Here is a 14,807-nt window from a genome sequence, read left to right as displayed (position 1 = left end):
ACTCTTTCGTTTGTATGCAGGTAAAAAAACTAAAATAACAATTTTATTTTTAGTTCTTACCATTCCGAGAGTGTAACACGCTTCAGTGTTTCCAGCATCAACACATCGTTTGAGAAATCGATGAGCAGAGTCACACCAATTTTTAGCTTTAACTGATAATGTTTTGTTGGATGCTTTCGACAAAACAATAGAGCTAAGACCTAAAGATTTGAGTCTTTTGCACCTGTTTTGTTCAGTTTCAAAAAATCAGTTACCACAACAACAAAAAGGACGAATTTTAACAAAATGAGAAATTTTCACATATTTGTAGGTTGTTGTGTCGAAAACATACGTGATTAAAACAGTGATGAAATCAGAGGGAGAATTTGCGGTGGAGCTAAGCTTTCCGAGGATAGAGAGGACAAGGTCATCGGGAAGAGATTCAAACAAGTCAGAAACTCCGGGTGGTTTTTCCGGCATTGTTTTCTGCTTTTTCCGGCTAAGAAAAGAGTTAGAAGACATGTTTTGAGGATAACACAAACCTGTCCTAGTTCGCATAATAATAGAATATTACAAGACTTAAGATAAATAAAGAAGAGGGTAAAAGCAAAGGGAAGGGTTGTTATATAGTATAGTATGAGAGGGTAATGAATCAGAATCCCTTCATTACAACGACAGAAAAAACATTGGAAGTGGGAGTGGTTAATTACTAAAAGGGCCTTGATATTGTCGTTTATATGAGTCAAACAGCGTTGACCCAGATCCACTCTATCGTTCGTCCGTAAGTTAATGCACTCGATTGCTTTTTGCTCTTTTCTTTTGTACTGCAAAATCCTTCTCCCTTGTCTGCACGCTTTTCAACAGTTTCTTTTCTTTTTACTTTTTTTTCCCTAATTTAAAAAGTTTTATTGACGACCCGCGGCATGTAGGTAATTAATCTGTGTAACCACCAAATATTTAACTCCTTTTTTTATTTTCATTTGTTATAAATTATTGATTTATTAATATTAATTTAATAGAGTTTAACGTTATAATTTTATATTTTCAAAACTTATTATAATATTATTAAATCATTTGAAAATTCAATCAAATCATAAAATATCTTAAATATTAAAATTAATTAGACGATAAAAATAATGTTTAAAAATAATAATTATTTAATAGTTAATTTTTAATATTATCTGATTTTTATAAATAAAATTGTAATTATTGTGTTGTTGTCAAAATTTATATTTAAGTTTAATATTGACATATGACATATTATATGTATATATATTGATTGACACATATAAAATACATAACGTATATTGTTATATGTATATAAATTAAAATTAATTTATCAAATTTTTTAATTATTAAAATTATATTTTTATTAAAACAGACCACATTGTAAAACAAAAATAAATAAATGTATCGTGTTTTGGGGTTGGCATCCATTCAAATAATTAATTCTCCAAATTTTGAATCTTCTAATATTAGTAAAATATAAATAGAGAAAATCAAGAGGTGTGATATATCTATAATATAATATAAAGATTTGATTTATTAATTAGTAGCTGATTTTTCTTACTTTATTTGTAAAGTAATTTATTTACTTTTTCTATAAACTAAAAATAATTTTAAAAAGTTAAATAAAAGCATAAAAAGTTGAATCAACGGTTAATTACATTCAAATAATAATATTTTTAATTTATTATACTCTATTTAAAAAGTTTTAAATGAATTATAGATAAATAAATAGGTATTCATTTACCAGTTAGTTCATCCAAAAATAAATATACATTTCACTTATTATTATTATTTTTTGTTGTGACAAATATTAATTAAAATTTAGACACTGAATTAATAATTATTGGAGAGATACTTGGTTGAACACAAACATAAATCAATATGGACACACAAAAGTGAATGCAATAAATTCAAAAAAAAATAATTAGATAGTTTAATTATTTTTTTTGTTTTAATTTTTTTCATTTTATGTTAGAAGATTATTGATTTGAGTTGTATAAATTTAAGTATCTATCACTTATGAGTTCCGATCAGGGTGAAATGATGAAAATATTCAACGTAACCATGTCAATAATTATTAATTATAGATCTTATAAACACATTTATTTATCTTTAATTATGTTAAATAATATTTAAATATATTTATGTTATCAAATAAAATCACCAAAAAAATTAAGACAAAAAAAATAATTTTAAAAAATGAAAAGAAAAAAAAAACTTCCATTGATTATTACGAAGTTGAAAAAAAAAATTACCAAAGGTGTAAAGGTTTCAAGGAATATTCACAAAAAAAGGTTTGAAGGAGTAAAATTACTTTAAATATTCTCGTTGGTTTAGAATCATGTGGATGGTTGGAAAGCAAATCCCTTACATCTTTATTTATAAAATTTTAAATTTCTATAACAACCTCTTTTACATAATTGTTAAAATTTCTGTCAAACATTACTTTTATATATTTTATTTTGATATATTTAAATTCCTATAACAACCTCTTTTACATAATTGTTAAATATATATGTTTGTCAAACATTACTTTTATATATTTTATTTTAAAAATTTAAATTCCTAAAACAACCTCTTTTACATAATTGTTAAAAATATTTGTCAAACATTACTTATATATATATATATATATACGAAAAATATTCTCATCATCATATTTATAAAAAAAAATATATAAAAATATGTTTCCTAATTTGAACCAAAATAAATTTAAAACAGAAAAATAAAATTCCAAATTATTAATACATATGATATGCTATTTGTTTTAAGGAATTAATATGGTATTTTTCAGAAACTTAACATTGTGCCATGCGTGAGACTGGTATACATATTTGTTTTGAATGTAAAACAAATATTATATATATATATATATATGTATATATAATACATAATATTTTCTGGAACAAATATTTTAACACATGTGTGATTTTTTTGGGTACATCATATCTATAATTTTAGAAATAGTTGTGATGAGAAGTTAAATATTTTAATAATCTAAAAATTATGACTTTATATTTCTTTAACAAAATAAGAATAGTTTAGTTTCTTGAAAAAGAAGAATAATTTAGTTTGTAAAAAACAAAATATTCTTTTTATTTTCAGATGCAATTATAATTATAAGCGAATTTGATAATTTAACATTGAACGTTGTCAAAGATTCTCATAATATAGTTTAACTATATTGATAGGTGTCAATTAGTTGAATTACATGTGATTTTATTTTTAAAGAAAATAGTATTTTCAAAGAAATTAAATATTAAATTGTATTTTCATAACAATACATTTTATTAGTCTTATAATATATAATAAATTTCACTACACAAATGTACAAATAAAATTCAAACAAGATATGTTCAATCTAACGATGTTTAAATTTGTCTATTAAATTAGGACTTACAATCTTTTGATGACAATACATTATTTACATAAAAACTCAAAAGCATAATATGTTTTTTTTTTCTCTTCTTATTTGAGTGTTTTTTTGGACAATACTAATTTTTTCATCAACCATTACTATAACAACTTTCCTACAATAGTTTTTATACCAACATTGTCGTAAAATATTATAAACAAAATAACTCATATTCTTGATATTAATGAATAATGTGGAATTGAATTTGCCTTATGATGAAAAAAATAATAATGTACTTTTAATTGACTAATAATCAATAAATTTTGAAAATATTCAAACATATATATAAATTATTAATTTTGATACAAAGCGTAAATTTTTGTTACTCGTCAATAAATCACAAATCATCACTTATTCAACTTTTGATATGTTTATAATTAAAGTTATATTTTTTTAATTATTTTTATATTAAAAAGTTAAAATGGTTTTAGGGGTGGAGTTTTTATTATAATATCCTTTTTTTTTTCTACACCAAAATATTATTAATAAATTAAAATAAAATACATTAAATTTAAAGAAAAAATATGGTTGACCACATGTGTAGTAACGTGTTATATTATTTTAACAACTTCTTCCTATTTTATAGATAAATTTAAATTATTTTAACAACTGTCTCTAGTTTTTAGAAACTTAATTATATTTTGTTAACACCTTCCTCCTATTTTTTTTCGAATCACATAAATAAAAATTAATAACATAATAATTAAAAAGTAATTTATATTAATAAAATAAAATACATTAAATCGAAGATACAAAATACATTAAATTAAAGAAAAAATACATTAAAATGGAAGAAAAAAATCATCAAATTTAAATTATAATATCTTTAAAATGGAACACAAATATGTACATTTAAAAAATACATCAATACAAAAGACATAATTCTCTATACAATTGCTAAAACTGTTGAATATCAACTATATTGGGATGTTTTACTTAAATATCCAAAGAGTAAAAGATATTTTAAATATACATATATGCCTTCAATTTTAATGTATTATAATTTAAATTTGATGTATTTTTTTTCTTCCGTTTTAATGTATTTTTTTTCTTTTAATTTAATGTATTTTGTTTCTTCAATTTAATGTATTTTATTATTAATATGATTTATTTTTTTATTTTATTAATTTTTATTAATTTGATCCGGATAAAAAAATAGGATAATTTTGTTTACTTTTTAAATATCTTTCACTCTTAGGGATTTAAGTAAAGCATCTAACTTTGAGACTCGACTGTTTTAGCAACACTTTATAGATAATTATGTCTTTGCATCGATGTATTTATTAAATGTACATATTTGCGTTCCATTTTAATGTATTATATTGGATGTATTTTTTTCTTCTATTTTAATGTATTTTTTCTTTAATTTAATGTATTTTATTTTTTTAATTTAATGTATTTTATTTTATTAATATAATTTATTTTTTAATTAATATTTTTATTTATTTGATCCCGAGAAAAATTAGGAGGAAGCCATTAACAAAATATAATTAAGTTGTTAAAAACAAGAGACAATTGCTAAAATAATATAAATTTATCATAAAATAAAAGGGAATTATTAAAATAATATAACACGTTATTTGTTTATACACTTCTCGTCAACCATATTTTTCCTTTAACTTAATATATTTTATTTTAATTTATTAATAATATTTTGTTTTTAAAAATATTATAATTATTTTTATTTTATTAAATAAACAAATTTTTAATTTGAAAAAATGAGAAGAAAAAAAAATTGGCTCACTACATGGCCGTATCCCTATAATACGACCTTCTATTGAAATTAAAAAAAAAAAAAATTTCCTTCAATAAGCCGCAACGTCAAACATGTGATCACTTTGGTTCAAAAAATAGTATAATTTGATATTTTATTTTCAACGTGAGATAATTTTGTGTAAAATAAAAAGAAAAATATTATAGTAAAAAATCCTTTGGGAGTTCATGAGTGTCAATGTTGTCCTTAAAATTCAAATAATATCGACATAAGTACTTACATATGACTCATTAAAGAGATCTTTGTATCATAAATGTGAATTGAATCGCGTAATATATAGATCAACTTCTTATTAATTGAACTAATATTTATTAATAATATTAAATATTTTAATAATTTAACAATTAATTAATAGTGTAAAAAATATATATACCGAACCAATTTCTATATTGACCAAAAAAGATTATGATTGGATTGATTTATTATCATACTTAACTATTTGATATATTTATTAAATCAACTTCCATATTGAAAAAAAAAATATTGTGGTCACATATTAAAGTAATATCTTGTTTGATTTGATATGTATTGCAATATTTTTTAGTAAATATATTGGAATACTTAAATGGATATATTGATGGACAAAAATACAAAGCGAATGTTAGCCACATAATATTAGATTCATAAATATTATATATATAAACAGCTGCAATATAAGTCTTGATGCCAATTAGGAAATGATCAGATATGTGTTTACCATATATCCGAGTTGAGAACGAGAAATTTAATTTTTATCACACGATAGTGAACTAACTCCAAAACAGACGATTCAAAAAAGTGAACTTAATTATTTTTCTTTTTCTACAAAAGAATCACGTTATTAACTCTCTCAAAGCCATATTGATATCTGATATATTGTTTTTTTTAGATTTAATTGTAATTTTAGTTATTTTATTTTTATTAATTCAAGAAATTAGTTTTTTTTTTATTTTAAAAATTAATAGTTTTAATATCTTATTTTAATTTTTTAATTAAAAAATTACGACGTAAGATATTTTAAATAACGTGACATTTTACACGATAATGTAAAATGGTTAATACCCATAAAATTGGAATAAAACACAGTAAAATCTTAACTTTCAACTTCGATTTTTTTCTTTACATTTTAATTTAATTAATGATATATGAATAATTAACGTATTTAAATAGTTCTAAATCATATTATTGTATGTCACGTTATTAAAAATATATCAATTTTATATTTTTTAATTTGAAAATCTGAATGAGAGGCTAAAACTGTTGACTTTTAAAATAAATAGATCATTTATATGAATTAAAAATAATAGAGAGACTAAAAATATAATTAAACTTTTTTTTAAATAACATGTGTTGTCATGTGTAGCAAAGTTATGAATAAGCTTGAAGATTGAGAGTAATTTCTTAAAGAGTAGCGAGTTGGATTGAACTTTCAATCTTCAAGGCAAATGCCATTTAAATTTTGGGCCTTTAAATACAAAAGCCAATCTGTGAAGATTTCAGCATGGAATCCAATTTTTGAAGTATTAATTGAGAAGTTGTTATGATCATTGTGGAAAAGGAAACATATGTCCCTTGGAGGTCTTGTGTTGCATGCTATTTAACCCGGTATCTATAATATGTGTCATCTTTTTTACAAGCCTCCAAGAATAGGCGATTCACAAAAAAAAAAAATTTATTGGGAGTGGTTTAGTCTCAAAGACGATATTAATTGGATGCATAATTTTCTGGTTGTTGTATAAATTATATGACCTGTTTATATTGCCTAAGTATCCATAAAATACTCTAATGGGATGACATTTTTTTAATTCCTATTATTCAATTTTACTTATTAAAAATTATCATAAACTTGATATGCAATATAAATTAATTTTAAACCGCTATAACAAAACATTTGTTCAAAAAATGAAAAAAAAATTATATCACTAACATCTTTTAATCACATTTAATATTGTACATAATATTTAAGAGGTAGAATACTAAAAAGTTGTTTAAATTAATTAATTCGTTTAAATTAATTAATTCGTTTAAATTAATTAATTCATGAAATATCATATTCTAACTACTTGATCAATAACAATTATTTGTTACATGTATTATTTATATATTAAATTATAATACAAAAATTATAATTTTTCATTGTGTAAATATATTATAATTTTCTTTACATTTTTTTTATATATAGGATAATTTTGTTCTCAAATTCCAATTTGAACGAATTGATTTGTTACATATATGGTTTATACAGAAAGAAAAAAAATTGAATAAAATAGAAAGAATTCATAATAAAGAAGAGAGAAGAGAAAACAATATTTAATTAAAAAATAAGTGACATAGATTAAAAAATTAAGTAGAGAAAGACTTCATAGAATGTGTTGTTGTTTAATTAAATTGAAATGACTATTTTGACTTTAGTTTTGATGATGTGGCAAAAAATTAAAGGTGGATAGTAATGTAATTATATAGAATATTAGATTGCTTTGATAAAAAAGAATAAATAAATTATGAGCCATGTTAATAAGTACACTAAAAATATTGGTTAATAAATTTTAAAAAAAAGTATTGTATAGAAAAAAATTAAATGAGCACTATTTTCAAGACTAAATTTTAATTTTTAGTGTCTTAATAACTATTCTTGAAACGTTTGTTGGCTATTCCAATAAACATAATAGATCATGCGCACTATATGATTTACCAAAACAGTAAAAAGAAAAATATTTAACCGAAAACGAAATTTCATTAATTAATATTAACATAATAGATCATGCGCACTATATGATTTACCAAAACAGTAAAAAGAAAAATATTTAACCGAAAACGAAATTTCATTAATTAATATTAACATAATAGATCATGCGCACTATATGATTTACCAGGCACATGAATATTGATGTCAGCGACTAACGTAATTTGCTTGGGGTAAGAAAGTATCATCTGTATCTAAGATGAATTGATTTTAAAATCGATTATAATTTTGACAGTGACCGATATCGACGCTTTTGAGAAAATTTTAAGATCTTTTACATTCTTTTATTTAAAAAATTATGAATAATTTGTCTAACAATCAATAAAAATATGACAGATAAGTGAATTTATTAGTGGAATACACATACTTATAATAAGTATGTACAAATTCATTCATTTCCTCGCACTTCTTTAGAAAAAAAAAATGATATATTAATTAGAATCGATTTCACGTGATTCTGAATGGCTAAGCTTACATCTGAAATATAGTTTGAAGCGCATTTTTTGGTTTTGTAAGTTACTTTCCTCTCGGAAGAAAGCGATGAGTCAGATTGAAGGAGCAGAGTTTTGACTGGTCTTTTATAGCATTTGAATTTTGTTGATGTTGAAAAGTTAGACTCACTCACGCCATCTTCGTATCCTACCTATTCAAATTTGTCACCTACCTATATTATTAATTCTTCATTTCTCGTCTTTTCCGCTTTCATGCTCAAAATTTTAACATACACAATTCATTGCTACTCTTAACTTTTTTTTGCTCCATTCATTATTAATTTTATTTTTGCCCTTTCTTATGGTAATACTGTACGTAGCAATTAATAGTGTATAGGGTCGGGAGAGTACTGTGTACGAGAGAATCAATTAATAAATCAAGTATATCGTATATATTATTCTTATTTCATTAACTAAAATCTTCAAATTGCAAACATGCCCTGTTTTTATGAACTTTGAATTGAATTGATATTATTGTAACTGAATTGAGCGTGCAAGCAAGGCAGGTTGGTCTTATATATATATGGGTTTCCCAGTAATGGGACAAATTACTGTTCCCTTCTTTCCTTCTTCAACTTTACGTGCATGATAAGTGAACTAGCTAGCACTACATGTTTTTTTTTTCTTCTTTTTTTTTTTTCAAACTACAAGGTGATCTAAAATTGGTGACGTTTACGATAGCATTTTACGATTACTTGATTATAAATAAACTGATTTTGTAAAAATAATTTTATTTTAAAGTAAATTGAATATAAAATAATTTATATTTAAATATGTTTACATAAATATAAGTTGAATTTGATTGTAAAAATTAGTTGTAATTTTTAAATACAATTTTTTTTTATTTCTACAGAGTAATAATCAATTTTAAAAACAAAATAAAATCTAGAAAAGAACCCCAAAAATATACCAATTTAAACCTATTTTAGTCTTTGAAACTACTTTTGACTTTTACCAAAATTAATTTAAACATGCATTTAATTTGTTTGGTTTCATAGAAATTGAGAGTCAAAAGTGATTTTAAATACATACAAATGATTGACATTTTTGGTGATGTATGTCTATTTGAATCGGTATTATTATTAAAACATCAAACTTGACACAAAAATGGTATAAATATCATATTGTATAAAATATAGTAGGTATTATATTTTGATTTTTAGAAAATATTAAAGTATTGTTTTTGTATATTATCTTATGTTTCAATAACGTTACTCATTTCAATTGATATTATTTTTAAAATTAATTATAATTTGAAATTAAAATATATATTTTTATACTCAAATTTATAGTTTCACCTCAATATATATTTTGTATTACGGTAAATTTTTCATAATCACGTTGAACTAATGTCATTTTATAAAAATTATAAGTTATATTTTTTATAAAATTAAGGTCATTTATTGTGATAATTACGAACTTGTCGTATAATATACATTTATATTTTTTGACAACCATATATTTATTTGAACATATAAACATAAATTATATTATATTTAATTCTATTTTACTAAAATTAATTTTACAAAACCATTTTTTATCATTCTGAAATCAAAATAAACACTTGAAAACGTCCAACCTCGATTGTACATTTTTTTTTGTCTTTTGAAGTGATAGTTTTTACCTTATATGTTCTCCATGTTATTTATACAAATCAAATTCTGTTATTTAATTCAGCAAAAGAATATGTTTTTTTTATTAAAAAAATATTATTTTTTAATAAATTTTGTTTTATAATAAAAAATACATCATTATTTAAATTTTATCTTTTAAATACAATAAAGATATAAGAAAGACAAATAATAATTCAAAATTTTGATTTTTCTAAAAACAGTTTTTAAAATAATAAACTTTTAAAAAATAATCAATAAAACTACTGTTAGAATTATGTAGTTTTAAAATAATAAAAAAAATAGTAATTTCAAAACAGGTTTATGATAAAAAATAATTTTAAAATAAATATATAATATTTTCTTGAAATTATATATATTTCAAAATTTATCAGTATTTTTGAAATGAATGACTTAAATTAAATTCATTAAAATTTATATGATGTCGTGAATGAATTAGATAAATTTATAATAAAATAAATGATATAAATGATAGATAATTGAAACTGTCACTTCTTAAGTTATCACCGTATAGCTCTTTTCAGCTTAAAAAAAGAAGCTTTTAAGTGTAGCCGAACTTCGATGTTTGGAACCGGCTGACTCTCTTGGATTTGCAATAGGCCAAACAGTACCTATTTGGAGCTACCATATTATTATTAACCTTCTCTTTCAATTTTAGAATTTTGCATTTGAAGCCAAGTGCTACAAACAACTTTTTATTCTTTGGATTCATATGAGTCAACAGGAATTTAACCGAAGAAAAAAAGTTTGGGTAAAGATAGTACTCCAGTGGGTGGAACCAAAATCATTGCATTTCAAATCTCATATACGTGAGCACATTATTGTGAGTGGTGGGGAGGCTAGCTAATCCCCCTTTTATTTTATCTATCTACTTGACTAAACAAATCGCATCACATGCTTGACCACATACTTTTATGTCTTAATTGTAAAATTGTAATAATACACCACTTAAATATTGGTAATTAGAATTATCGAATTTCACTTTCACAACTCCTCTTTAAATCATAAACAAAAAATGTGGAACCAAAAGAGATTTAGATTGCATGTGCCATAAGGATTTTTGCAACCCTTGATTTAAAAATGAGATTCTTAGATTTAATAATAATAAAATCAGTTTAAAATTAAGAGCATTTGATCGGACAACTGAGAACCAATAGTACATATAGAATTGATTACATGGTTGATGCGACATTGTGACACATTATAAGCTGATTTTAACAATACCGACAAACAAAAAGCTGCAGTACATTTATAACACATTAGAAATGAATAAAAAAGGTTTGTGTAAACTAATATGGTCGTGTGAGTAAATTAAGTTTGACAATTGTGAAATTGTTTCGCAACACATATAGCCGGCCACTAACCCTTACCAATATGGCACTCTAATGCATTTTAATAAAAATAATTCTGGACCGCATTCAATGCCGAACAATCATTGGGTTTTAACCTAATCTAGTTTAACTCTCAATATACTACATTAATTCGAGATCCAACTCATCCACAATCCATTAAAATAACTCAATAATGATCAAACGGTTATTATACAACGAAATAATTGTCTCCATATCGTTATTTTTTTTTGGAGAATTTCTAAAAAGAGATATCTTATTTTTAGAAATAATATACATATTATTCATTATGCATAATTTCTTTAACTCTTACTTAATTGGACAGTAAAATAATTGTAAAATTGCAGGTATCTGCACCAAGAGCTGAACCATCGATAACAATTATCCATTCCTGTCAACGACTCCCGAGTGTCTCTAGTGGTTCCTCACGGATAAACAAGAATTTAATTTTGAAATCCAATATAAATAAAGTTTTTTCTATATTCGAATGATAATAATTCATCTTGATATTTCCACAAATTAGATAAATCTCTAATTCATAATATTTTCTTTCATTATCTATCTCTCAATAAGAGTGACTTTACTTAAATTCAAACTCAGTTTCTTCGTGTCAAACCTTTTGGTTATAGAGACAATCCATTTAATTAATAACACATTACTTTTAATTATTGTTGACTAAGCTTTCAGTTGATGTATTTTTAAATTACTGTAAAATTTGAAGACTATTTTTAACTTTTGATAATTATTTAAATTTTTAAGAGGAGAGATAAGAACAAAATATCTCTTGAGTCAATTACTAAAAAAAAAAATATTTGTCATTTTATCTTATACTTTAATTTTAAATATAAATGCATTAATTTTTCATTAATATCATAAATTTTTCAGCACTATTTCAATTTATTGTTACAGTATTTTAATATACATATATACATTAATTTTACAATTATCACCTATTGTGATCGATTGCTTTCATGTAGTTAATTTATATAGTTATTTTTTTTTACTTAATTTATGTAGTTATTTGTATCTAGGTAAATTTAAATTGTTACCTAATTATTGAGATTAATTTAATCTCACGAAAAAATTAAAGATTATATTATTATATTTTTTTCAAATTAAAATCTAGATTAAGACTCAATTGGATAAAAAGTAACAGATCATAGATAAACTTAATGATATATAACAGATGATATTATTGTGGATAATGGATAATTTAAATGATAACAAATAAGCAAACAAATTGAAGTTGAAATATTTGTTAAAATCAACTGTTGAACTAATTGATAGATATAAAATGATGCAAAATAGATGTGTTTGTAACGATTTTTTTTTTGAAAATTTATCATTTTTTAAACAAATAATCACTTTTAAAAGTTTTTTTTTTTGTTACAGCTTTTTTAAAAAATAGAATATGAAAATAATATAAAAATTTGTTTAAATAAAAAACTGTTTATAGTAATTTCTTATCTTTTTTATTTTTAAAAATCTTCAAAAATCGATCTCTATATAATTGAATAATAAGATATATTTTTTAGAAATTGTAACAAACGAACCAAATATTTATAGTTTTTCAATTAATATAGCGAGAGTAAAAATAGCAAAAAAATATAATACACTATAAGTTAATTTTTGATGTTGAAGAAAACACATTATAGGTTACAAGCTTAAACCGTATTTGAAATACCATCTAAAAAAATGTAATAAATTCAAAAGAAAAATGAGACACTTGTGATCAAACAACGGTATTTTAATCATACGATTTTATACACTAAAAATTATCTACTATAAATCAACGATTAATTAGTCTTACTAAACAAACACTAATTGTTAATATATAGTGTTGATTTAAATGGATGAATTAAAACGTGATGGGTGCTCATGGTAGCATTAGTAGGAGTAAATATTAATTGAGATTTGTGAATTTTTAGAGTAATATAGGATTAATTAAGGAGAGGGAATCGATGTTATTTGTTATGATGATGTTGCTTAACGCATTTAGCTTCTTGTGTTTGGGGTCCTCCATCATCCTTTCTCATTTATCGAACAAATATCCCTCCCTACATGTGCTGGCCCCCTCCTCTCTTTTGAGTCATTTTTAAGCCAACTAACATTCTCTCTTTCTTTCACTTCTCTTTATTATTATATCAGATGCTATTGCACCATTTTCTATTGCTACTTTCTTAAACTACTCTTTTTAATGTATATGTAAAATTAACAAAAAAAAAACATCTATGAGAATTAGTTGGTCAAAAGTCACATAAATAAAAATGACTTTTGGGGCTACCTGCGCCCATTAATTCTTCACTTTTAGTAACCGGCATCATTAATATTTGATACAAAATAATATCATAGGTAAGTATAAATTATTATTTTTATATAAAAAAGATTAAAGTACAAATTTTTAAAAGAAACAAAAATAGAGGAGATCCATAAAATTAAGAATTAGGAATTCTACTATTAGTTTTGCAAGACTTATTCCAACACGTATATGCATAAAATTTGATAAATTGGTGAGTCTTGGGATACTCTTTACGTGAATGGTAAGTGAAGTTAATCTCACCATAATAAGTTAAAATGATATATTTGTGCTTTCACATTTAGACTCCGACAAATTCTACACTAAAGAGGGACAAAGAGTTTACACATTTATATCTAATTATATTATTCATTTTTTTTGTCAAATTTATTTATTTGTCTGTGAAATTTGCATTTGTGTCATTAGATGTTAACTGGTGACTAAGATTTGTAAAATTAAGACTAGCAATATATATAATGACCATTCAGCTTCAAAATAGTGTTTTAGAAAAATAAATTTATCTTTTTTCTTCTTCTCCTAATTAGGATTCACCATCTTAATTATTATTATCCTAATCATTTGAACAAATATTTTAGAAAAATATCGAAAACTCATACCCTTTTTATTTCACCCATTCACAAAGAGCGAATGAGACAGTGAGTGTCATCTTGCAGTAGTAGCTGAGAAGGCTATGACTTTAAAGGATGATATTTGGATTTTGTGTTTTATATTGTTGTTATTAACATATACAAAATTTGGGTATGCAAATTTTGACTCGTAGGAAAATTTAATAGAGAAATAGAAAATTTGACGGAAAATAAAAAATAATTATAAGATAAAAATAAAGTTATAAGACAAATTAATGGACTAAATGTGTAATTAAATTTAATTAAGAATTATTTCTATATATATTTTAAGGTGCACTTTTAGCCTCGTCAATCATTTTTAAGTATCACTTTGTTATGTAAATTTTACAATTATTTTTCTTCGTTTCTTTTATATCCCTATATTACAAATAGAAGTGTAATGAGTCAATTAAGTTTAGTCTTTGAGATAAAATAAACCTAAAACAATTAAAAATAGTTTGATTTATTTTTCAGATCTTTTATGTTGAAATGCTTTCTAAAAAAAAAAATTGAAT

At 23.0% G+C, this 14,807-nt stretch overlaps 1 protein-coding gene across 1 annotated transcript in view; it reads right to left on the bottom strand.

The window, feature by feature from the left end:
* LOC101504279 (F-box protein At1g67340-like) overlaps positions 1–616 on the bottom strand; it is a 1,878-nt gene extending 1,262 nt beyond the window's left edge. The window contains exons 1-2 of the mRNA XM_004502314.4: positions 332–616; positions 3–223 (exon numbers count right to left, since the gene is read on the bottom strand). Coding sequence (XP_004502371.1) covers positions 3–223; positions 332–537 — 427 coding nt within the window. The 5' untranslated portion in view covers positions 538–616. The remainder of the gene's footprint in view (positions 1–2; positions 224–331) is intronic.
* Between the last annotated feature and the right edge of the window lie 14,191 nt (positions 617–14,807).

Source organism: Cicer arietinum, chromosome 5 (assembly GCF_000331145.2).
Source record: "Cicer arietinum cultivar CDC Frontier isolate Library 1 chromosome 5, Cicar.CDCFrontier_v2.0, whole genome shotgun sequence".
In the NCBI taxonomy this organism is placed as follows: Eukaryota; Viridiplantae; Streptophyta; class Magnoliopsida; order Fabales; family Fabaceae; genus Cicer; species Cicer arietinum.
Note: the sequence above shows the minus strand (reverse complement) of the source record. Positions and strands in the feature narration are given on the sequence as shown.